Source organism: Sabethes cyaneus, chromosome 3, assembly GCF_943734655.1.
Source record: "Sabethes cyaneus chromosome 3, idSabCyanKW18_F2, whole genome shotgun sequence".
Classification (NCBI taxonomy): Eukaryota; Metazoa; Arthropoda; class Insecta; order Diptera; family Culicidae; genus Sabethes; species Sabethes cyaneus.
This window is the reverse complement of record NC_071355.1, coordinates 241,208,877-241,234,733: the sequence shown is the minus strand read 5'-3', so window position 1 is coordinate 241,234,733 and position 25,857 is coordinate 241,208,877. Positions and strand designations below refer to the sequence as shown.

The 25,857-nt window shown below is 44.0% G+C and overlaps 1 protein-coding gene across 1 annotated transcript; it reads left to right on the top strand.

The window, feature by feature from the left end:
* Positions 1–18,844: 18,844 nt before the first annotated feature.
* LOC128740970 (mastermind-like domain-containing protein 1) lies at positions 18,845–20,493 on the top strand. The gene is made up of 3 exons (XM_053836546.1): positions 18,845–18,869; positions 19,040–19,485; positions 19,579–20,493. Exons 1-3 carry the CDS (start codon positions 18,845–18,847, stop codon positions 20,491–20,493), a joined length of 1,386 nt encoding a protein of 461 aa, XP_053692521.1.
* The last annotated feature ends 5,364 nt before the right edge of the window (positions 20,494–25,857 follow it).

Genomic DNA, 25,857 nt, shown 5'->3' with positions numbered 1-25,857 from the left:
AGCCTTCCACCAGGATGCTCACCGGGGGAGCCCATTCTGATTGGCTGAAATTTTCCTCCCGGACCCGGTTCCGGTTCTCTATCCCTCTATTCAGTCAGTCACCGAAAAACTCGATTCCGGGATGCAGAAGACAGCGAACGAATGGGGGTTTTCTTTCATCTTCTTTTTTTATTTGTGTCCCAAGGAAAAAAAAAGACACGAAATTTGAATAGAGAAGTTGAAATCAGAAACGTCGTTTCGAATCCAATCGACGCAACGCGACGTTTTGCCGTTCCGTTCAGACACACACGCACACACTTTTTCTCCGTCTCTTTCCTTCGAAGTGTCCAAATGGTGTTCGGCAACCGAAATCATAAAGCAGTAGGTGCGCTGTGTTGTTGATTTACATAAAAAACGTATCCTCGCAACCCCTTTTTTCGCTTGCTGCCAAGCTGCAAGCTCCGTGATTCGTTCGGCACCAACACCTTGACGTTCACTCGTACCGTGGCCGGGTTGCTGCGATTGGATTGGGTGCGCTCGGTCGCTCTCTGCCACTGCCACTGCTACCGACACTATAGGAAGGGCTCTAATTTAAATTCTAAAAAAAGGAAAAGAAAAATGAAGGATGCGCGGTGCCACCCGAACCCGACACCGAGGGGTTTCGGGAAAGGTGGAAAATTCAAATCAAACACAGCATAGCACACACAGCGCGCTGTTCAGCCAAGGGTGTTCCCGCTATGTCACGGCACAGTGGAAAGGGTTCTTTATATTCAAATGCGGTAAATATATAAAGTGCTGTTTCGACTGCCACTAACCAACACAAGCGCACCATCAGCGCTGGCAATGATTCCTTTTTATTATTGTTATGCTTTAACATTCAAATGTGCGCTGGGAACGGTGGGTATTGTCCGCCGGATGAGGTTAGAACGAGCGAGAGCAACGACGGAGTTAACCGTTCCACAGGCAGTGGTTGGAAAGAGAACCAGGTATAATATTGTACACAAGGCGACGCTTTTGAATCGCGCGCCTTCGGTTGGCATGTATATTTTATCGATCGAAAAGCTGAGTTTACTGCGATCGGAGTGAAACGTGGAAACAGTGACAGGACGACAATGTTGGCCTGCGTGTGCGGGAGCGAAAGAGAGAGCGCGGAAAACTGCGATGCGAGTGAGAGAGCGATGGGGCGCGCGCATGTCACAATGCTCTGCGCCACCCCATCCTCCCCCTTTGTGCCACTTGCCTCCTGCCGATCCGATCCCCAGCATAGCATAGCATCACAGCATAGCACGGGGAAAACTCAAAAACGGTGGGCATCTCGTTATAATATATGAGGGGACACCGGAGAAGCACAGGGAGCACCGAAACTGGCAGAATTATACATTCTATTCGAGAGCGCTTGGTATATGAGTGGCAAGCGTAGAGCTTTGGTATTTTCTTCAGTGAATAAAAAAAATCAGTGGGGTTGTCACAGGACACGACCGCATAGTTGGCGTAGAACTAGTTAGTTTAGGTGGCCAAATGATAATGCCAGTAGCTAACGTTAGACAAACCACCGCGCGTTCGACGCAACAAAGAGACTATTTTGATTAACCAATGCCTATTATTTTACAATTGCCCAGAAACTAGCAACAAAAATGTATAAAATTTATAGTTTCGAAATTGTCGATTTAACTCTTCAATGACAAATTTTAGCAGCACTTTTAAGGGCTGATTAGTCTTGAATTACTAACGTTGGCGAAGTTTACATGAACTTAATTTTCGAAGATTAAGTAAGCCTAATATGTATTCTTTATTTAAGGAATTTAAATTCAACTCTCCTATGACAAATTTTGATAGCCTTAACCTAATAAAGAATAATTGACTTTGAAATACTTGGCGATGGAGACTGAGCTTTCGTGAACATAGTTTTCGCGAATCAAGCAACCTTAATGTGTGCCTTTCTATTTGAATAGGAAGATCGAGGTAGAAGACAAGCCGTATCAATAAGCTAGATTGAATAAAAAAAACTACAAGGTATACACCCCTAAGGGTTGTACGAAAGGGTGAAGTAGGACTATATCAGTTCTCTAGATCAAAGTCTAACGGGTGACAACTAAAATTTTGGAATTTTGGAATTCCTGCCTTCTAAAACCCCCACATGCCAAATTTGGGTCCATTTGCTTGATTAGATCTAGCGTTTTGAGAAAATTTATATTTCATTTGTATAGGAGCCCCCCTCTTACGCCCTCCATAAAATTGCTGGTCATTTTATCTATCCAACGACATATAAATTGTTCAGTTTCGTGCAGTAGTTTAGTAGTTATTACCATTTGAAATCTTTCATTCAAACGTTACACTTTCATTTTCGTTTTCACAAAGTGCTACCCAGTCTCAGTATAGTAAACAAAGACGTAGTCCTACGTCAAAAAGTGTCTCACTGATGGACGTTTTTCGCCTGCTCCATCACGGATGCTAACCGTACAAGTACAGCTACACTAACGTATTCGCATTAATTTCCCTTTTCGCATCAAACGCTAAATAAGGCCTACTGGAAACTCGACACTCGAGTTAAATTGATGCCGTCTACCAACTTACCTCTCATTGTACATCAGAGCAAGAAACGATGAAAAAGTTCGGCTACGTAAGCAATAAAATGGCAAAACTTGTAAAAATGGGACGGACTAAAATTGCACCTGAAATGTGTTGAACTAAAACAAGGGCTACTTCAAGAGCGGTCAGTTACTGCGGATCAAGTCAACACAAACCATCGCAATGGTTCCGAAAAGCAGTGAAAAACAACCAGAGTACAAAGAAGTAGAAGAAAGTAGTACTGAAATAATATGCTCGGCTCCAACTTGAATGCGTCGTTGAATCTCCTTACTCGTATTTTAGTCGACGATGACCAGAGATCCCAAATATACGAACTCATCACACACTTCCAATTCATCGCCGTCAATAGTCACTGTGTGGGAGAAAACGTTGTTTTCTTTGGAGCATCTTCCTACCATTTATTTGGTTTTTGACGCATTGATTTGTAACCCAATCTTCCTAGGCTCCGTTTTTAGTCTGGCGTAGATTGTCTCCGCCGTCCAAAGGTTTCTAGTAATGATTTTGAGGTCGTCTGCGAAGCCTAGGAGTTGGCTACTTTTGCCGAAAATCGTGCCTCTCGATTCGATTTGTACTCAGCGAATCACACCTTCAATGGCTATCCCCATCCCGTTATCGCAACCCTCTGAAACGCGCAAGTAGCACATCCACGGAAATATGATACGCGGGCACGTTGTTGCCCCGACATTTATGGAGGATTTCTAGTCAGACATTGCCATTACTGACACGAGGTCTTTAAACATGAAAACTTTTGAACCCTATTAGTTGAACCCGATTAAAAAATTAGAATTACACTTTCAATATCTCCAAACTGTGGACCCCACGTTCGCCAAGGAGTCGATCCTTGACATTTTTATCATGTGATATTACCTAAATTCGCAATGAAACAAATGACAAATGATACGGCTCATGGTAAAGTGGTCACAAGTCACTAATCACGTTGCTAAGAATTCTAGTTAAACAATGTTGTATGAGAAGAAAAAACTTTTTCCAAATATTGCTGATTGCAAGGAAAATTGTACCATCCAGCTCATAAAAGTGTCATCCTGCATTAAATCGTTTCGGTATCTTATGAGCAATAAGTGCTCTGAAAACATTGAAAGTATTTAAGACAAAATAGCTCTTTTATGAGCGATTCCGCTCTTATTGATTGGATAATCTTCCTTGCAATCAGCAATAAATTCCAGTATTGATATAGGGTAAGTTAACCAATAGTGGACCCTACACCTATAATGGACAGTTTCGGCGTTTATTAGCTTGTGCTTGTTATTTTCGAGGACACATGACATGAAACAGAGAGTACTAAACATACTACACAGTTCAGTTTATAATATTTCAACTGAATTTAATGATTATTGCGTTAAAATCGACATTTTCAACAAGTTTGGGTCACATTTTATGGTTAACAATGCAAAATGTCGCCATTAGTGGACCCTCTTCATGCAAAATACACCAGAATTCCTGTAATGGACCCGGTCGCTATCTTATTGTAAACCACAAGGTCCATTAAAGGAAAATTGACATTCGACCTTTAGCATGAAAACACGGACACGAATCGGAACATGGAATAAACTGACCCTTGCCCAGGAGGGCAAGCTGGTTCAACTTGCAAGGGAAACTAGCCGCCTGAAGCTTGAAATCCTGGGGCTGCGCGAGGTCCACTGGCCGGGTACTGGCGAACACAAGATATCAGCCGGGTAAGTCTTGCTCTACTCTGGCATGCGAGGTGAAAATGCTACTCGTGAAAGAGGAGTTGGATTCCTACTGAGCCCAGGGGCACACAGCCTCTGCCAGCTGAACAGTCAGCTGAACAGCGTGGTTGAGAAAATTCCGAAGGGGGACATCCAAATCCACATGGGCGACTTCAACGCGAAGATTGGCTCAAACAACGCGGACCTTGAACGCGTCATGGGACGCCATGGACTAGGAGAGATAAGCGAAAACGGGGAGCTGTTTACAGAATTCTGTGGTAATAACAACATGGCCATTGGTGGATCGCTCTTTCCCCATAGACCAGTACATAAAGTCTCGTGGATTTTCCGCGACGGCCGAACAGAAAACCAAATCGACCACATCTGCATCACCCGAAAATGGCAAAGCAGCCTTCTTGATGTACGCAACTAACGCAGCGCTGATATCGCATCCGACTATCATCTTGTTATCGCTGATATACGGTTGCGCGTCGCACGTGTCGAACGACGGGAGGAAAAAGTTGGATGCCGCTACGACGTCCGCCGATTGGAGAATTCTGAGGTGAAAAGGGCCTTTGTCGAACAACGTGAATCCCGAGTCTCGGAGTTGCCACCTGGTGGAACCGTCAAAGAGCAATGGACCGGCATCAAGAACACCTTCATCACAACCCGTGATGAAACCCTCGGCAAAGCGCGCAGCGGGCGGAGGGAGTGGATGTCGGATGATACCTGGAGGAAGATCGACGAGCGGAGAGAGGCGAAAGCCGGCATTGAGCGAGCGCGAACCAGACCGGCTAAGACAGCTGCCCGGCCACGATACGCCGAACTGGAGAGGGCTGTTAAACGAGCTTGTAGGCGGGACAAGAGAGCCTGGACTAACTCCCTAACGGAACAGGGGGAAACCGCCGCCGCCAATGTTGATATCCGTTTAATTGTACGATATTTCTCGTCACCTTAGTAGTGCCAAGATGGATTAAGCGATGCAGTGAACCCTTTGAACAACTCTTCCGAGTTTCAAATGCCAGAGACCAACAAAACCAGCAGCGTATGACGCCTGCAATTCGTCGAATTAATCGCGTCAACTCGGAGGCGCCATCGCTGGATGAAATTGTAGCAGCTATCAAGAGTATGAACTCCAATAGAGCGCCAGGGATAGACTGTATTTCAGCCAAAATGCTCAAAGCTGACCCGTCTTTGTCAGCCCAGATGATGCATCAGCTTTTCAGCAATATATGGGAAACCGCAGCTTTTCCGGTGGACTGGATGCAGGGCATATTGGTCAAAGCCCCCAAAAAAAGGAGACCTAATTGAATGCGGTAACTGGCGTAGCATCACGTTGCTCTGTATTACTCTCAAAGTACTCTGTAAGGTAATCCTCGACCGCATCCAGGAGAAGATCGATGCTACTATCCGGCGGCAGCAAGCTGGATTCCGTGTCGGCCGATCATGTGTAGACCATATCACAACGCTCCGCATTATATTGGAGCAAATCAACGAATTCCAGGACTCTCTTCTGTTGGTTTTTGTTGACTTCGAAAGGGCGTTCGACCGACTCAACCACGAAAACATCTGGGGCGCACTTAGACGTAGAGGAGTTCCAGATAAGTTAGTCCATCTCATCGAGGCTCAGTTCTCTTGCAAGGTTTCGCACGACGGCGTCTTGTCCAACCCTGTAAGGGTTACTGCTGGCGTGAGACAGGGCTGCATTTTATCACCGCTTCTGTTTCTCATCGTTATGGATTGCCTTGGAATCCTCTAACGATGGAGCAGCTAAATGACCTCGACCTAGCCGACGACATTGTCTTGCTCGCACAACGCTGAAACGATAGGCAAGTTAGATGACTTCTCCGAGAGCTCCCAGGCAGCAGGTCTCACAGTCAATGTAGCGAAAACTAAGTCTATGGTAGTCACCACTGACAATTCCACCAACTTCACAGTAGCATGACAACAAGTTGAGACGCCTTTCAATATCTTAATAGCCAGACATTCCAATGAGGAACTCCATCGTTGGTGTCATCAACGGCCGATAGCCATAGAAATTTGTGAACGTAGGTGGAAGTGGATCGGACACACCTTGAGGAAAGGAGCGAACGAGGTTTGCAGAGAAGCACTCGACTGGAATCCACAAGGACAGCGTAGAAGAGGCAGATCCAGAGTCTCATGGCGACGGAGCTTAGCCAACGACATCCGGACTGTAGACTGTCCTGGCGACAGGTAAAAGCCATGGCGGGTACCAGGCAGCAGTGGAGATCTCTGCTAGTGCTGTAAAGGCTACAATGCGCTGGCCACGTAGCAAGGATACCGGAAGAGACCAGCGAAAACAATAGTTAGCAGAGAACCCGAAGAGAGATGAGAGATCAAGGTTTCAGCTAGAAGTTGTCTCGTGTTTCGTTTTCAGGGTCTTTATTTAGTAAAGTGGAGAAGCATCTCTTGTAGATCTATAAACTCTCCACCACATCCATCTTCCGTGCTGAGCAATTGTTTATTACTTTTGCGTCGTTGTTATGGTTGCCGTTGAAGATATGCTCAGATATAATTTCAGGTTATGTATTCCACTAAGACGCTCCGAAAACTTCAGTTAATGCTTCTATGTTTTCAATTTTTCAATAGTACACCCTTAAGTATCAATAGTTTGAGAGGTTTTCCGATGGACTGGTGCAAAATTATTGGAAATCGGCCAGGAAACAGTTACGAAATTTAGTAGCCTTCAAAACCTGACCACTTTACGAGTTGTATTTTTTAGGTGACTGCCTATCTCCGCTACCTTTTAGTAAAACGTAGTCCTACGACAAAAAAAAATGTCGAGAGAAGTAAATGCGATATAATAGCTGAAGAATCATGGAACTCGTAACTGGGTTCGTCTTAAATCTTAATACCCTATTGAAAAAGAGGATAGTTTTTGGGTGAATTTTGCATTATGTACGAAAGATAGAATCGTAAAATGATATCCAAAATGGAAAAAGTTTTCCGGACGTCACACACCAGAAACCGAACTAAACTAAACTAAAGAGCTGATGTTTGAATTGGCAGCGCTTGCTATCTATTTTCCTCCCCCAGCACACGACGAGAGAACGACGCAGTTGCATTCATTGAAAATCAATTACAGTAAATCTCTTTGCATGTTTACGTCTCGTTAAATTAAATGCTATCGTTGCCGAACAATCACCAGGGCCAAATGTTGGTTCGTTCATTCGTTCCTTTGGAACGAACAGGTCGGAGTGATGGCAACTTCACACAGATCACCATACACTACATGCATGCGGAGGACCACGGTAGAGGAACGGAAAGCAGGGCGGCTTCCACCCGCTAGCATAGCATCCCGTCATCAATACGTTTTGTTGCATGGCACGCTACGATGCCCACCGACAGCGACAAAGACACTGTGGGATATTGGTTGGTTATCCGCACCAAATTACATCGCCGTTCCGTTCCGTTCTTCTCCGGCGTGTTTTCGATATACGCGGGAATGCAGCGCAGCCGCATCCGTCGATGTTCGAACCGTACGTACGTACGTACGTGTGTACGCGAATCTAACCCAAAGATTCCAGCGCAGCCGAATACAATAGATCTCGAAGCCAGAGTTCTGCTGCGACAGCCAGCGGAAAAACGTCCGGACGGGACGGCAGCAATCGACACTTACCTTTGTTGTATTAATGAGTCTGCTGCGTGCGAGCATGCAAGCATAATCATCGAGCGAAGAAATATGGCTGTCTGGATCTGGTTCGAGCAGCTGGAGAAAAACTGGACTAGAAGACAAAGACCGTTCTCGCGCGTCCAGACGCGGAAACCAGGGGCCCCCATTCCCGGCCGTAATGCGTTCTCCAGATGTGGCCTCCTCGCGCATGGAGGGATTTCCCGTTTCCTGGAGGCGACGACATCATCGCACGTCGGCATTCGGCCGCTGTTGCTGCTGCTGCAGTCATCGACCTCATCGGAGTTTTTCCCGCAGCTAGACTAATTTCGCCTCGTCTTCACCCCACAGACAGGGATGCCAACAATTAGACACCTTAGAACTGGACTGGCCAGCGGGATAACGCGAAAAAAAGCCGTGATACTGGTTGCACTCGTCGTGATTTCCGTTCGTTTACTCTCTTACACACACACGCACACACACGTATGCACAGATGTTCAAAGTCTGCCACTATACCACACCACACGTGACCAGGGAACGCCGTCCGTCGGGTGTCCTTTTCCTCCAACGACGAAACTATTGTGTACACATAAACACAGCGTTTTCCGCAGGCAGGCAGCCAGCAACAGCCCCCGACTGCCTGCGGTTGTTCGATTTTTCCTTCACGATTTCATTTCGCTGCTTGGTCCAGCGCAACTTTAATTTCCTTTGCGGCCAGGAGGGCCAGGGCCAGGGCTAGAGCTCGCATCAGCTTCAATTTTGTTTAGCTCCGTTTGCTACGATTGACCTGAACCGTTTTGCCCGAATCGATTCCCTTCTGGCCTGGTTGCTGCGCTTGCTTTGCGGGGGTGCGTCGTGCGTGCGAAAATTGAAACACTTGAGGAATTCGTTGCCTGTTGTTACCGTCCGTTGGTGACAGTACTGAAGTATATAGATCTCTAAAGAGATGGGTAAATTATCAACCTCCTCGGAAAAGGGTGCTGGTTTGAGTCGGATTTTGGTGACAGCAAAACCCTTCTTCTGTTGGCCTTGATGCGTGTAATTAACAATCGAGACCAGCAGAAGCCAGCGCAGCGGTTGAAGCGCCAGCGGGGATTTTGTTTTAGTCCAGAGAAAGGCGAAAATGGATAAACAAATATGATTCAACATTATTGAAACATTTCCGTTTTGAGCAGTGAAGAAACCGCAATCAACAACAGCAGTGTTGCATACTGTTAATTTGTTAGATTTATTAACAATCTTTTCGAGCTTTTTTTTCCCACTGATTATAGCACTTTTACAGCTTTCAACCACCATCATTTTGTGTTTGTTATTGATAGATTTTTTTCCGCCGAAAGAGCACTGGCTTGCTGGTCGGAGGCAGTTTATGAACAATTATAAAACCATAAAACAGCATACTTATTTTCGCTGCTGAACTTACTTTGATGGCGCTTTTATCACAGAAAAACAACTAGCGATTAAATATGGATATTTGATTTTAAAGTTGTTAAGTTGATTTTTATTATGTCTAATGTTCAACGTGCTCATTAAGCGCCGATTACATATGTCTAGTAAATTTTACGATCAATCATTTACATCGGCGCCACTTCGCAAATCAGCAAAGCTATGATGTTGTCTTGGTTACCAGCGTTTTCCTCTGGCACATAAACAAACTGATGGCGCGAATTCGCCGGTGAAATCAATTTGTAATAAAAATTTTGCGCCTCGTTTTAAGCACACTAAAGTGACAAAACCATTCAATTATCTCGTTGAAAAACACCTTGAACGGTAGTAAAAAGTGTGTTGTGGGTTTGTGTCGAGTGGATTTTTCTGTGCACAACAAGGCCAAATTTATTTACATGAAATAATTATTTGGCAGCAACTCCAACATGTTTGTCGAATGTTTGTGAACCGAACAACGACGAAAAGTGAAAGGACATACCGAATGGCTTACCTAGTGCTTTCAGGTGCAGAATAGTTCGACATCTAGCACTTCAGTTAACTAGTTTGCTGTAAGAAAGAAGTTAAAGTCCATCGACGATTTCAGAGTGAAAAATTGATGCACAAGTGTGAATAATTTAGATAGGGTAGATGCTCCAGTAATGGAGGGATTATGTCGGGGGATAGTGTGGAAAGACAATTTGAACGCTCTATTTATCAGTTTCCAATTGAACTACATGATAATATGGTGCACCATAGTGTTGGCTTTAAATACATACCAAAATTATACCATTCTGCTGGTTAATATATCTAAAATATTGTTTTTCCTGACATTAGTATGTGCTCCTAAAGTAGTGGTAATGTTCCTATAATAGTGGAAAATTTGCCTATAATAGTGAAATGTTGTTTATCGCCTTAGCAACGCTTGCAATGAGCATGGCAGCAGGTGGATAACAACGTAGGCTTGTTAAAATGCTATGGATTGTTACGAATTTCTTAAGCAATTGCACTCTGGATTGGACTGCTGAGAAGGAATTTGTAATTTTTGCACCAAGATCTTGAATTTGAACTGTGTATCTTAGATAAAACTGTTAACAAATATATATTTAACCATAGAAAACGGAAATTATTTCGAAATCCGCCAAAATTATGATATATTTCAAGTTTCCACCACTACTGGTACTACCACAACTACTGGAGCATCTACCCTACATATTGACTTCGTACTTTTAGAAAGTAACATTTTTTGATGATAGAGGTAGCAGGGTCTGTGTGTCAGGACACAACTGACTGGTCTTGAAATTGCGATATACTTGCTTAAATTTTAATCTTCTGGTGCTCCCTAGTTTGCTTAGCATGTAAGCCGATACATCGAAGTCCGGAGGATTCAAATCAGGCGCAGAGGTATGCTGACATGATGATGACTATTAGCGCAGCAAAGTGTATGGTAATTACATTTACTAGGAAAAAAATCGCCTTTAGACTACTGCTACACTATTAATCAATAAAAAGAAGAAAAACAAAAAGTTATTTATAGCTTTACTATAAATTTATAAATTTATGAATAACTTTTTGTTTCTCTTGTTTTTATTGTTTCAGGTATACTACTAAAACGCTCAAATAAACATTAGTTAATTTTACACTATTAATACCAAGCCAATTCAGAACAGTGGTGAAGGACCTTGGAGTGTTGCTGGATAACGCATTGACTTTCCAGTGCCACAAAAGTAAACAAAAACCTGGGGCTCATCATGAGAATTGGAAAGGATTTCCGTGACTCCTACTGTTTGAGATCCCTTTACTACTCGTTAGTTCGGTCTACACTGAAGTACTTTTTTTACACTTTTTTTTTGCTCATGACGACGAATCCCGACTATTACCGCTTGGAACTTTATCACTCTATGGATGCAGATGATGCCAAAATCTACGTGGTTATTCGTAGTGTTTCCAGGCCTGATAAACTGGTTTGTTGAATGCTTCTAATGCAATGTATGCATCCCAAAATGTACCGTCATCGGTTTCTCCCGAAAGAATCCGATGGTGGTGTATAATTCGTTTTCCCCGTGTATAAGAAAGGAAACAAAAATGATGTTTCAAATTACCGAGGAATCACCTCACTTTGCGCTGGTTCTAAAGGATTTGAAATACTGATATCTGATGTGTTACAGCGTAATGTTACTTGTTATATCTCGGCTGATCAGCACGGGTTCTATCCTGGCCGTTCAATTTCATCCGGAATATTGAAAAAGGAGCTCAAGTGGATACTGTTTACACTGATATTAAAGCCGCTTTTGATCGTGTCAACCATCGTCTGCTTTTAGCAAAGTTAAGACGCCTGGGATCGTCTGATTCATTCGTATGATGGCTAACATCGTTCCTCTCCAACCGCTTTCTATCAGTAAAGCTTGGAATCTTCAAGTCTCAGGAGTTCCAGATTAAGCCGGGAGTACCGCAAGGCAGTAATTTGGGACCGCTGTTATTCTCGCTTTTCTTCAATGACGTCTGCCTGGCGCTTCCAGTTGGTTGTCGAACTCTGTATGCTGACGACTTGAAAATCTTTTCCGTCGTACGGTCGTAGGAGGACTGCGCGCGGCTTCAACAGTTAGTCGATTTGTTTTTCGGATGGTGCACGTGCAACCATCTGACTATTAGCGTGGCAAAGTGTATGGTAATTACGTTTACGAGGAAAAAATCGCCTTTAGCCTACTGCTACACTATTAATAGTCTGCCAATTCAGCGTGAAACAGTGGTGAAGGACCTTGGGGTGTTGTTGGATACCGAATTGACTTTCCAGTGCCACTATAGCTACATTGTCGCAAAAGCAAACAAAAACTTGGGATTCATCATGAGAATTGGGAAGAATTTCCGTGACCCCTATTGTTTGAGATCACTTTACTACTCGTTAGTTCGGTCTACCCTCGAAACAGCTGCAGTAGTTTGGAGTCCTTATACTACAACGTGGTCTACAAGGATTGAGGCTGTACAAAGAAGGTTCATAAGATTGGCATTGCGATTCCTTCCATGGACTAACCCGTTTGAGCTCCCCCCATACGAAAGTCGTTGTAGATTATTAAGCATGGATACCTTGGCTAATCGAAGAAATTGCACGCGTGCTATATTTATCGCTAAATTGCTTTATGGTGAAATAGACGCACCCAACATTATGGCGCAAGTGGATATAAATGCAGCTGCGAGACCTTTACGATCCAGTTACTTTATACGCCTGACTTTCATCGGACGGCTTATGGTCAAAATGAACCAATTCGAGCAATGTGTGCTATATTCAATAATGTGAATCATTTGTTTGATTTTTGTATTACGTGTAACTGTTTTAGAAATCGTATCTATAATTTTATTAATTTTGACTGATCGTATGTAATGTATTAGTATTATCATGTAGACCCTGTTGTCCGATGATGTAAATGAATAAATGTAAATGTAAATGTAATTAATCTCTTTGTACTGCTCGCTAGTAGTCGGCAGTTAGTTGATTCGGCATGTTTCTTTTGATAGCGTTCCTTTAGCACTGTTGACTGTCCCTCCGCTTAGTCGAAGTCGTTGTTTGACAATTACCCAAAAACTTTAAAAGGGTCGGAACACCCGACAATTTGGGGGCTCATCTCTTTTGGCACGAAATCGACAACATCAGCTGCATACCACTCTAGCACCACTTGAAAGTAGTGCCAGCTAGCTCAATCAGAGTATAACGTTACCTTATGTTTACGTATAAATGACAAAATCCATTTCTTCAAGCATTCTTCCATGTATACACTTGATGTCATTATTCAGGAAGTGATGAAAGGCTCAGTCTTCAGTCCGCAGCTACAAATTTTTGGCCGGGAAGTTGCATGAAATCCACTTTTACGCAGGTTTTGTCGTCCAACAAAATACATCCGTTGAAGTTTGTCAAAACTTTCTCGCGCAAACGTCTAGCACACTTTTTGGCGGCTTCCAAAGGCTGCTTCAAGTGCCAATTCGAATGTTTACTCACTGGCGCTGTAAGACAGTTCTCGGTCCCTAGTCTCGGTCTTCCTAAAAGTTCTTTGCCACGTTTCCACCCCTAAATTCTCCTTATAACCCTTCAGAACATTTCACACTGTTGATTTTGGTATTTTTGAACAACACTATCCTGGAAGCCGTCTATCAAAGTGCTTTCCCAAGTCATCTTCCATCGAATATTGCCAATAGCCTATAGATTCGTTGAAAGTTATTAGGCCGGCTTCATGGAGAGTCGATCTACAACGAACCAAATCTTCACCCTGCGGCAAATCCTACAGAAATTCCGAGTCCCCACGCATCACCTGTTCATTGATTTTGAAGCCACATATGATAGTGTAAACCGACAAAAGCTATGGAAAATTTTCGACGAAAACGGTTCTCCGGGTACGCTTACTAGACTTATCATGGCTGCGATGGATGGGATCCAGTGCTTTGTGAGAATCTCGGACCCAGAATTGTCGGACCCATTCGAATCTCGCAGGGGACTTCGATAAGGAGATAGTCTTTCCTGTCTGCTATTCAACATTGCGCTTGAAGGTGTTATAAGACGAGTGAAATGCGAGTGAAATCAATTCATTTGCTCTGCCGATGACGTGGATGCTGTTGGCAGAACATTTGAGGCGGTGAAAGATTAGTACACCAAACTAATACGCGAAGCAGAGAAGATTGGGTTGAAGATAAATACACCTAAAACTAAGTATAGGCTGGCGAGCGGGACCGACCGCGACAGGACCCGTTTGTGCAGTACCGTGATAATCGACGGGGATGAGTTCGAGGTAATCGACGAGCTCGTATACCTTGGCACACTGATAACAATAGCAGCCGTGAGATTGAAAGGCGTATTAACAGCGGAAGTCGGGCCTACTACGAACTCCACGAACACTTGCGGTCTGAACAATCTGAGCCCCCGTACAAAGTGCACACTGTACCAAACGCTAATTAAACCGCTTGTCCTCTACGGGCATGAAACGTGGACATTTCTGGAAGAGGACCTACGAGCACTCGTAGTTTTTGAATGGCGGGTGCGAAGAACCGTCTTTGGCGGTGTGTAAGAGAACGGTGCGCGTCTCTACGGCGAACCCAGTATTCAGAAAGTGGTTAAAGCCGATACGGATACGTTGGGCAGGTTGCCAGAATATCGAACAACTATCCTCCAAAAGTGGTTTAAGCACCGAATTCGATGGGAGCATGACGAAGAGGGGCGCAGCGAGCGAGGTGGCAAGATCATGTGGAGCGAAATCTGGCGAGCACCGGGTTCGCGCGAAACTGGACCCACATGGAGGAATTCTGTTACGCAGCCCTTGTAATTTTTTTTGCATGTGTGGACTCATCACTGCGACCAGTATAGTTGATCTATTGTAATATCGCCTAGGTGTTTGTTGTATGACCTGCACTGCATTTCTTTTTGCTATAATCGCTATTGAATGAGCGATATGCTTATTAAATTTTATGCGTGCTTGTGTGTATTGGGGTTTACCCTTCCTTCAAAGATCTATTTTACCCACTTATTCCTCGCTGCCAGTACTATCCCATATATAGCCGTCCCTGGCGAGGACTCATTCGTACCTCTGACCAGTACACTTAAACTATAGGAGGGACATTTGCACTGTCAAGAGGCTTCAGAGGGTAAATATAGAATTCAGCATGAAGGAAAGGTAAATGGAGGGGCCTGAGAATAAACCCATGCTAAAGCAACTTGACATCGAATAGCTTGATTCTACTAAGATTCGTACCCACGACCACTCGCTTGTCAAAGCAGACTCGATAACCTTGCGGCTACGGAGCCCCCCCCAGGCCCTGGTCATAAGACGTAAAGGCCAACTACTGCAAAGGGATGAAGAAGAAATCTCCACTGTTGACGGTTACCCGCCCTAGCTTTTACCTGTCACCAGGACAGGTTGTCGTCTACAGCCTGGATGTCGTTGGCTAAGCTACGTCGCCATGAGCCTCTAGGTCTGTCTCTTCTGTCGCTGTCCTTGCGGATTCCAATCGAGTGCTTCTCTGCAGATCTCGTTCGCTCCTTTCCTCAAGGTGTGACCGATCCATTTCCACCTACGTTCACGAATTTCTGTTGCTATCGGTCGTTGATGACATGGACGATGGAGCTCCTCACTGGATATCCAGTTGTCAGGCCATCAGGCACGAATGCAGGCACCGATTAATAAATACCTGCAGTTTTTGCGTTGTCTCCGCTGAGACGCACCACGTTTCGCAGGCATAAGGACCTTATGTTAACAGCCTTCTGTACCAGAAAAGAAGAGGTTAAGGGGCATAGTACCTTTTCAATTTTTAAAAACCGATTTTTTTGATTATTTCGAAAGATTAACATTTTGACTATTTGTGTTTGAAGTTGTTTGGATGAACTCTAAAATTTGACAAAGTTACAGCCATTTTTACCGCGCACGTCTGGAGCAATTACACAGCGAATAAAAACTTCAACGCCGTTTTTCTCGAAACCATCTAGTGTTTGACCCATCCTTTTTTTGATAGTGCAATTTTTGTATTTTTTAGAAATGTTTGAACTTAAAGTCAATTTTTTCGGCTTAAAACCTTACTTTTATGTTTCAATGTCAGCCATTTTGTTTTGCGTTCGAAATAAAAAAAGAGCTGGGTCAAACACGAGATAATTTAATATACTTTCATATCGTTTTGGAATTTTTTAATTCTGATAAGCCCCCTAGCGCCAATCGATGGTAACGCAATCTACGTTTTTTTTGAATGACTATCTTCAAGGAGCCATAGGGGAAAGGGGAAAAGGTTCCCATATAAAAACAAAATTGTAAATATTAGTATAAAATGCAATGTTTTGAATGCAGAAAAACTAATTCGATTTGCCTGTCGCGTTAACGAGAAAAAAATATTTAAAAACAGGCAAAAAATATGGTGTAAAAGGTAATATGTTCCCTTAATGAAAATGAAAAAGAAATCTATCTGGATTACGAACAAAACGCTGTAGAAAATTATCCATTGAGTATTTTCTTTTGACGATGATGATGATGATGATGGTTTTATTAAGGACCTTTTAACTTAAAATCATTCGGGTCAGTTATTTTCTTTTAAAAATTTGAGTAAAAGTAGTTTAGAGTGTATTGTTTACACTGTATTTTTATCGCTGTCAGTTTTTCAAAAATTGGAAAAAATGGCGGAGAGCAACGTCGCGAATTGATTTTGCGCAAGCATCTGGAAAAGCCTCAACTCTTTCATCGGGACATCAGAAAACAACTCGGAACCGTGCAGTCAACGGTGAGTCGCGTTATTCAACGTTACCACGAAACTTTGAGCATCGAACAAAAGGAGAAATGCGGTCAGAATGGTTGTTCTTTTAGTGATCAGGTCAGGATCAGAAGCGTGTCGTGAAAGCGTTTAAGCGGAATCCCAATGCTGCGGTCAGGGATATGGCCAAAATAGTTGAATCTGTCCAAGTCCTTCGTTCAGAGAGCTATGAACCGGGAGGTACTGCATACGCACAAATCGTCGCGAACGGCAAAATACGGTGGGAATGTCACGGGCCCGGAAATTGTACACCCAGATGCTGACGAAGCCTCATTATCTAATCACAATCTAGCTTCATGCCACTATTCAAGGGGTGTTCTGGAGTGGTACGAAGCCAACCCCGACTTTCGTGCCCAAGGACATGAACCCCTCCCCCCGCCCAAAGGCCTAAGGAACTATGGTCTATCGAAAAATACTGAGCTATTATAAAGCACGCACTACGGAAGACTTCGGAGACTTATGAGTAGGGCTGTCGGTATTGGGTGCTTTTGGTGAAAACCGCGATTTCGGTATTGGCGTAGAAAATACCGGTAGTACCGGTAATATTCCGGTATTGGCAGATTATTCGGAATCAATAGAAATGTCGATGTTTTTCAGTAAATGTCTCTATTTGCAAACTTTTTGTTTCAGTATTGTTCCTTAGCAAAGTAAAATTCAAGCAGATATAATACGCTTAGTGATTTATTTCCCTTGCTAGATTTTATTGCCAGCGCTTCCAACGATTGAAAAAATTTCTGCTTTCATCGAAGTCTGACAAACGGCTCTAAGCCTATCAGGAATTTTTCTTTCATTTCTTCAGACTTATAGTAGGGAAACCCGCTTTTAACTATTTTTAAATGTCCCGATATTGTAGCTTCCAGCATATTAAATGCCCCGGTCTCCTATTGTCTCTTCACGAATTTTTCTGCATCCCCAGAGCAGAATCCTTGCATAGCGTCTTCCTCTTCATCATCGTTCACAGATATCTTCTAATTTCTATAATTAATCCCACTATTCGCAGAGCTTGGAAATCTGCTTGTTTGATCAATGTATCACTCGAAATACTTGAAAAATATTCCAAAGTCTTTCCTGGCAGATCCTAGAATGCCCAAAAAGCGGAAATATTTCAGTATTCTGACTAGGGCTCGGCATCCTGAAAACAAATAAATGAAGCTGTTTTTCTTTTACCTTCGCTTTATACATCAAGCGATTTGTTTCATTTGATGAACAGAACGTTTTAAGCAAGCTTCAGCTGAAGTTAGTGACTATTTCAAATGACGACGATTGATAGTCAGGCACGATTTGTCGATGTTGAGTAGGTTAATTATAATATGCGCTAAATTGTATGAAATGTTACTTAAATTCAATTCAATTCAGTTCAAACAATTTCAATTCAAACAATTATAATTTTATGTTATCAAGAACAAAATCCATCATGGAGCTTCTGCTACGTCGAATACGTTTTGCTAAACGTGACCGTTTCAATGCTATTGGACTCATTATTTTGATGTGTAACTTTTGACGTTCCGCTATCGAATGTCTAGAAATGCCGCAGTTCGCTTGGATTTCATGTTTTCAAGTCTCTGTATTCAAACACTCGATTCGATAACATTTTTGAGCTCTTTAAGAGGAATTAATCGAAATCAAAGCCTGCTTCACCAAAATAACAGGTAGGTAGTTAGTGTACTGCCACCACAGCTTCTATGTTGAACCATATTTCTCAGCTCAGCTAGCCAGCATCAGACTTTCTTCGTCGTCGATGCCGACAGCTCGTATGTGTGTATGGGTGTGTCTGTGTGTGTGCAAATCCAAGGCAAGCTTTAATGTCGAATATTGTGCCCACCGCAAACATCGCGCTGTTGTTTTCGCAGTAGAAAACACCGCAACGGCAATCAACGGCTACCGGCCGTTGCTTGAAGGATATCGATCCGGATCTGACACACCGTACGTAACCACCGCAGACCGCGCCACACCGCCGCACTGACTGCCCTTACGGGCAGTGTCCTTTCACCCGCGCTACCACGGCGGGTGTGAGAGTGTACATACAATATGTGTGTAGGTGTATGTATTGAGCCACGGTAGTACTACTGCGGCATACGCGCGCCCCGGGCGTCGTAAGTGAGCGAGTAAATGAATGAACGAATAAATGAATGGAAGTCATCAGAGGAAGTGGAAGAAACCAGGAATTAACAAAACTACGTCCGTCTTTCCGGGGTCAGGGAGAGAGGGAAACCAGTGTCTGCCGAAGACGGCGGTGCACAGACTGATAAGACGTGGAATCACCCAAATGGCGTGGTGGGGTGGTGGTGCCGGTGAAACGTCAGAGTAAAACTGATCGTTTTCGTCGTCCACTATGATACACTGTCAAAGACGTGATTTCAGTTCAAGGTTGAAGCTCTTTTGCCAATCGATACTTGTTTGGAACGTAGTAGCTTTCTTTTGTGTGAAACAAACCTAAATTATTGTTTTTTATCTTTTGCAGGTAAAATTTGGTTAAGCAGTGATGCACAATGGCATCACCCTGTACCGTTGCCAAGCGTTTCCGCTGGTCAACCCGCGCAGTCCCTGCTGCCGCCTGCTATGTTACCGGCAGGGCTGGGAATACCACCACTGAATCCCACATCGCCTACTACATCGATCTCGCAGCACGCGATTCCCAACAGTCTGCTGACCATCCGCGAAATGATGCTACAAAATCCCAGCCTTGGGCTGCTGAACGAGAGTAATTTACTGCTGAAAAGAAGCATGCTGGAAAGCATGTCGACATATCCTCTAGGACCGAATACGATGGGTCTGCCGCAGACCACGAGTCCACAAATTTCCACATCATCCCCGTCGTCCAGCATCGCTAGCTTCGGCCCGCTGATGCATTCGATCAAGAAGGAAAGGGATGAACTCGACGGCGATATAAACCCGCACGAACAAAGTGCAAGACAAAATCAAACCACTCGATCACCGCCACCTCATTTCACACATCATTCCATTCATCATCATCATCATCCTCCCCAACATCATCATCAGCATCATCAGCATCATCCTCACCATCATCACCAGAATCACAGCCAACAGCAACAACAGCAGCAGCATCTTCATCCCCATCACCATCAACCTCACATGCCACTGGCGCTGCATCACCATCACCGCTCCTCGCCGACCACGATGCTACCACTCCCGCCCACTAGCAGTCCAACTCCGGCAGCAATGTCGGCAGTAGCAACAGTGTCATCCCACCATCACCAGCAACAACATCAAAGACATCAAAGAGACTCCGAAGAACGTGAATTGAATTTCTATGCATTGCCGCCGCTGCCACAGCCGTCATCATCACAGCAAGCGTTGCATTCTCAATCGTCATCGGCAGTAACGACGACGACGACGGCGGCGGCAGCAGCAGCAGCAGCAGCGCCGAATGCTACCAACAGCAACAACATCACCAATAACAGCGGCAGTTTTCATCAGTTCAAACTCGAACAGCCCGATGACTTCGAGATCCACCCGAATCAGCTTCACCAGCATCATCAGCATCATCATCACCATCATCAATCACAGTTCGGTCAGCTTCCACCGCATCATCACTACCGTCAGCAACCGCCGATGTCACCGGATCGAACGTCCATTCAGGACGGTAGCGGCGGAGGTAGCAACACCAGCAAAAATAACAACAACAACACCGACGATGATGATCCACCTATCGACGACGATGACGACGATGCGGAAGATGAAGAAGAAATTGGTGGTGGCGGCGGTGGGCGCACGAGTGGCCACGGCAATGACTTGGATCGGCCGGTCGTCGACGATGAGTTTGACGACGCAAAGCGACGTTTGACGGTTGGAGTAACAGCAGCAGCAGCAGCAGCAGGCCGTGCAGAATCACCCGACAGTCGGAAGGGCCTGTTAAACTTGAGCCGGCGCAAGTCTTCATCACCCGGTAAGTAATGCACACTCCATTTTGTTGTTCTGATCCTTCTGATGTTATGCTAATTCCATTGGTAAAACATGCAACCCTCCTGCATCGGGTGTTCGTTTTCCATCAGCCCTTTTTATCATCAGTGAAAGTTTAAAATTCTCATTTCCTTGCGTAATCTTTTCCAACTGCCATCACCGGGCTAAAGCCTGTTTCGACTGCCAATGACAGATCAGACCAGGCAGTTGACCGAAGCGATTTAAATTCAAATCCACACATTTTTCCACTTTGTCTAGTGCAGCCATTGTTTGCTATGTTCTCTGCGGAAGGCATTCTCTCTAATCGAATCTGAAGGGTTGATTTGTGCCGTGATTGATTTGAAATTTCATCAACAAACTCCCTCCACAACACCGGGTTTGCCCGGGTTGGCCGAGTGACATTTAGATGGGATAGACTGCGATAACAACGACAACAACAACAACAACGGCACACCGGAATCGGGCATATAAATCGCATGCAATAAACATGATGAAAGCGAAAATCTGCCTGCCGAAAGAAAAAACCAGGGAAATGTCTCAATTTTTTAAAGGAAATTATCCTCCGCTTTGCACGACTTGTCCGGGATGGACCGGATGCTGTCGGCCGGTCGGTTCGACCGGCCATTCGGTCGGTGAAAAGTGAGCAGGATTTTCCGGCACGGGATGATTTAAAGTGGAATAAATTGTGACGACAGATTGAAGTGACACAACCCCTTGTCCTATTTAGACGTATAGTAGAAGAGCACGAGCAGCAGCCTACTTGTTTTCTCTCTGTGTGAACTAATGGATTTGTGGCTTTGGAAGTTCGTTTTCCAGCCGGGGGGAGACAAAGTGAGAAGGACCCTATGTGACTGTCTTTAAACATGTTCATAAATGTAGCTACCTGTGTTTCGGCTGGTAACATATGGACTTGATGTGGTAATAACGACGAAAAAAGCACTCAACCTTACCGGTTCGGTTCCAAATAGCACACCTCTGTTAACGTTCTTTTTCTTTGCTAAAGTCTGTCAAATACGGAAAGAGTTGGTGACATCAAAGTAACCATTTGCGAAGTAAATTTCAACTGTAAAAATTGCTTTGTAAGTTTTTGTATAAATACAAACGACAAAACGAAAAGAAAAGTAAAATTACTGGTAGAAAAAAATGTTCCATTTTTTCCCAAACGATAACCTTTCCCCGGAACACCCCCTTCGTTACTCCAGTGACCAAGAATTATAATTCCATTACGGCATTTAATGAACGGATAAATTGATAAACTATAAACACGTTGTAAAAGAACACACACACACTTCACTGACCCTTCTGTTTTGTCGTATATTGATCTCAAGACGGGATCGACTCGTGCCCATAACCCTTCAAGAGCTTAGTTTCCGGGTGTGTAAACGTTACCCAAAAAAACTCTTTCGGTTGTTCTTTTATTTTTTTATCCTCCACTCACCGCTATTCCACCGTGCGTCGTCCTGCTGGCTGCAATCGAAAAACAACCTGCTGCTGCAGCAGCAGCAGCACCAGCGTCGGAATGAGCTCTTCCCCCTTCGGAAAAGGGTGTGCACAGCACAGCCTCGTTTCTTTCCATCTTTCAGTTCTCTTCAGCAGTCTAGACAATGAATGTCCGTTCCGTCGTCAAGAAGGGGTTAGACTATTTATTACGTCAATGACGGTACCGGCGGGTGCTGCCGGGTGTCCGATCACCCCCTTTGGGACTATAATTCTTCTTCGGAAAAAACAAAAATGACCTCTCTAAACATCCCATCAAAGTAGTCCGGCCGTATAAGTAATCATTTTCTAATAAGGTGGGCCGAGGCGATGGTGATGGAATCGACTGCCTTGGTTGGTGGATAAGCAGATTATTACACACTCCTGACAAGTCGGCGCTTGCTATGTTTTGGCTGCCAAAAGGAGCCAATTAGGAATGTAAAAGCTGTAAATTAGAAACAAAAAATTGCAACTCTAATATCGAAAAATGTGAAATCAAGCCAAAAGTTCAGCTTCGTACGGCGACGTATGCTCCTCGATAGTAGTGTTTTGCGAAGGGCAAAGTAAACCCGATTTCCCGCTTGAATGCAACACTCGATCTCCTTACTAGTAATGTTGTCCTCGGTCACTAGTCATCCTAAATACACGAACTCAGCTACCCCATCTAGTCCGTTGCCGTCAATGGCTACCGTGCGTGGGAGCCGCACGTTTGTATTCTTTGAGCTCCTTCCTTTCATGTATTCGGTCTTCGACACATTTATTTTTGGCCCAATCCTTCTAGAATCCGCTTTCGGTCTGGCGCAGATTATTTCCGCCGTCGCTGTGTTGTTCCTTGCTGTGATATCAATGCCTAGGATTTGGCTACCCCCGCAAGAGCGATATGCAGAATAAGCAAGCAGAATAAGCCGTCACCTTATCTCAACACTCGCCGCATCTCGAAGGGTATCGAGGGTGTTCCCGAAATGCGCACGAAACACATCACTCGATCCAATCCAGTTGTAAACAATCGCTTCAGTTTGTCCAGAAACCCGTATTCATGCATTATCTACCTTAGCTGATCTCGATCGATTGTATCGTATGCTGCTTTGAAACTAATAATGATGTAAAACGTGGGCACGTTGATCCTCGACATTGATCCGTGGTGGCACGAGTTCCCAATTACGTCCGCCTGATAGTTTGAAACTGTGTTCTATCGGTGACTGTGTTCTATCGGTTCTATCGGTTTTAGAGAGCATTTTGAGGTAGGCCGATCACCCTTTTACTAGATGGGGAAAACTACTGCTACCATCCATTCCTCCGGTAGCTTCTCCTCCTCTCTAATCTTGGAAATAACCTACCATAGAGCGTTTTTCGGCCATATTTACAAAACTCTGCTGGTAGACGGTCTTTACCGACGACTTTGTTGATCTTCAATAACCCGATTTCTCGTTTAACTTCTTGAAGATCAAGTGCTGGAACATTACTATCTACCATGGGCACTGATTCCACCTATCGACCAACTCGCGCTCGTTTGTAATCCAGTTTCGTCCCTTGTCCCTATCAGGTTTCTGTGTGTAGCTTCTACAAGAAACTTACGCTTGTAATTAGTACGGAATAGTAGTTCTTATTCTTCACGTTCTCTGTCCTTCTTCTGGTGCTTTTTACTCCTCAGATTCGTAGTTAACTGACTCTTTGCTTCGGTTTTTTGGCCCATCAGTTCGTTCCAGTGGCAAAAGGGCTGCACGAGCAATGTCTAAGAATCGAAAAATCCAAAAGTGAAAAAACGGCAAAATCAATTTTCAAAAACCGAACGGTCCAAACGTCTTAAAGTCTAAAAATTTTCTCAAAAGTCAGGAGTAGGAAAATGGAAAAGTCGAAAAGTCGAAAAGGTAGAAAATCAAAATGTTGAAATCGAACAGTCTAAATAACATAAAGTCCAACAGTTGAATAGTCAAATAAAAGTTGTGAAATCAAATAGTTAAAAATCGAAAGTTAGAAAAATCGAAAGGCTAAAAGGCAAAGAGCTATGAAATATCGAAAAGTCTATAAGTCGAAAGACAGAAAAGTCTCAAAGACTATAATCGGAAAATGGGAAGTCATCAAATATACCGTTATACCGCTTTTAATTATACTTGATTAAGATAAATACAATCATTTAGACTTATTTTCGCTTTTTTAATCCATTCTATCTACGTAAAAATTGTGATTTTGGTAAGTAAAACGGTAATTTTTACTTCAATATTCAATACGGTCTAGCAAAAAAGGGCCGACCTGGACCGATGTGATCTCAATTAATTTCGGAGGCCAATATATTACTGAACATTTATACCAAATTTGATTTGCTGCTTTTGAGCAGTTTTTACGTTATTGACATTTGAAAAAAAAACGTATTTTTTCGAAAAAATGCCTGTAGCTTCGGAACCGAACGAGATAGCAACTTGATTCCTTCAAACAAAATGTGCGTTTTTCATTCGTACTAAAGTGCTCAGAAGGCATGATTTGTGAGAAATAAACACGAAAGAAGATATAAAGAAAAAAAAACGGATTTTTTAGGTCCACCCCGACCAAAAAACTTTAAATAGCTCCAGCCCATCACCTGTAACTTTGGCAAAGTTACTTAAAATTTAGTGTTCTTTAACTTTCTTTAACTGAACATTTTATTCAGCTAACTTAAGCCATAAAAAAGTGTATATTTTGCACTCGCTTACTATGATGGTCACCCTAATGTCATATACACGAAAAATGCAGAAGTTAAAATAGCAAATTTACTCCGAACATACTATATACCTAGGACTAACGGTTTTAGTGTAATTACATTTGTCCACCTAGATTTGGGTTTCATCCCACGATGCGACGTCTGGCACAGCTCATTTCGTTTAACTGAATCGTACGCCGCTTCAAAGTCTACAAACAGATGGTGTGTCTGCAAGTTGTATTTCCGAAACTTGTCTAGCAACTGACGCAGAGATCCGTCGTGGAGCGACCCTGACGAAAACCAGCCGACGCCGACTCGCCGACGAAGGACTCCGCTAACGGTCTCAGTCTGCAGAACAGGATACGGTCCGGAAAAGCACCTTCTAGGCAGAATTGTGCAATGCAATTTCTCGATAGTTTTTACACTCCAGTCGATGTCCGTTTTTCAAAATTGGGCAAATGAGGCCATCCAACCACTCCTCCGACATTTGTTCTTTCTCCCAGATCCCGACAATGATCCGATGGATTGCTTCGTACAGCCGCTCGCTACCCGCTTTTAGAAGTTCAGCCGGGATACCGTCCTTCCCAGTAGCCTTACCGTTTGTCAGCTCACTGATTGCCTTCTTAACCTTCTCTTGTGTTGGTGGCTCCACTGCTTGGCCATCGCTTACAATTTCCTATCCTGTCCCTGCTGATCGTCGCATTTACCTCTCGATTCAACAGTATCTGAAAGTGCTCCTTCCACCTGGCTGCTACCGCCGTTTTGTCGGTAAGCAGGTTGCCAGAACTATCATGGCACATCACAGGCATGGCAAAATTCCTGCATCTCACCGTTTTATAGAAACTCCGTGTGTCGTTGCTGGCGTATCGCTATTTAGACGATGGATTCTTTTTTCCGCAGCTCTAGTCTCTCTGTATCTCTCCCTGTTTTGACGCCTTGCCGCAGTGAGCATGCGACTCCTGGCCTGGTTCTTTTCATCTGTCACTCTCTGGCAGTCGGCATCAAACCAGTGTCTCGCAGCTGTTTCGATGGCACCATGGATGTTCCTCCACAGCCCATTTTTATCTTCTCCTTCTCCCTGCTGTTCTGCGATTCGTTGGTCAAGCTTCCTGGCGTACTCCGCTGCTACGCCGTCTGCCGTTAACCACTGGATGTTGAAACAGAGCGTCCTCTCAGCGCGAGCTTTCGCCGTGTTCGACAGCCTTGTG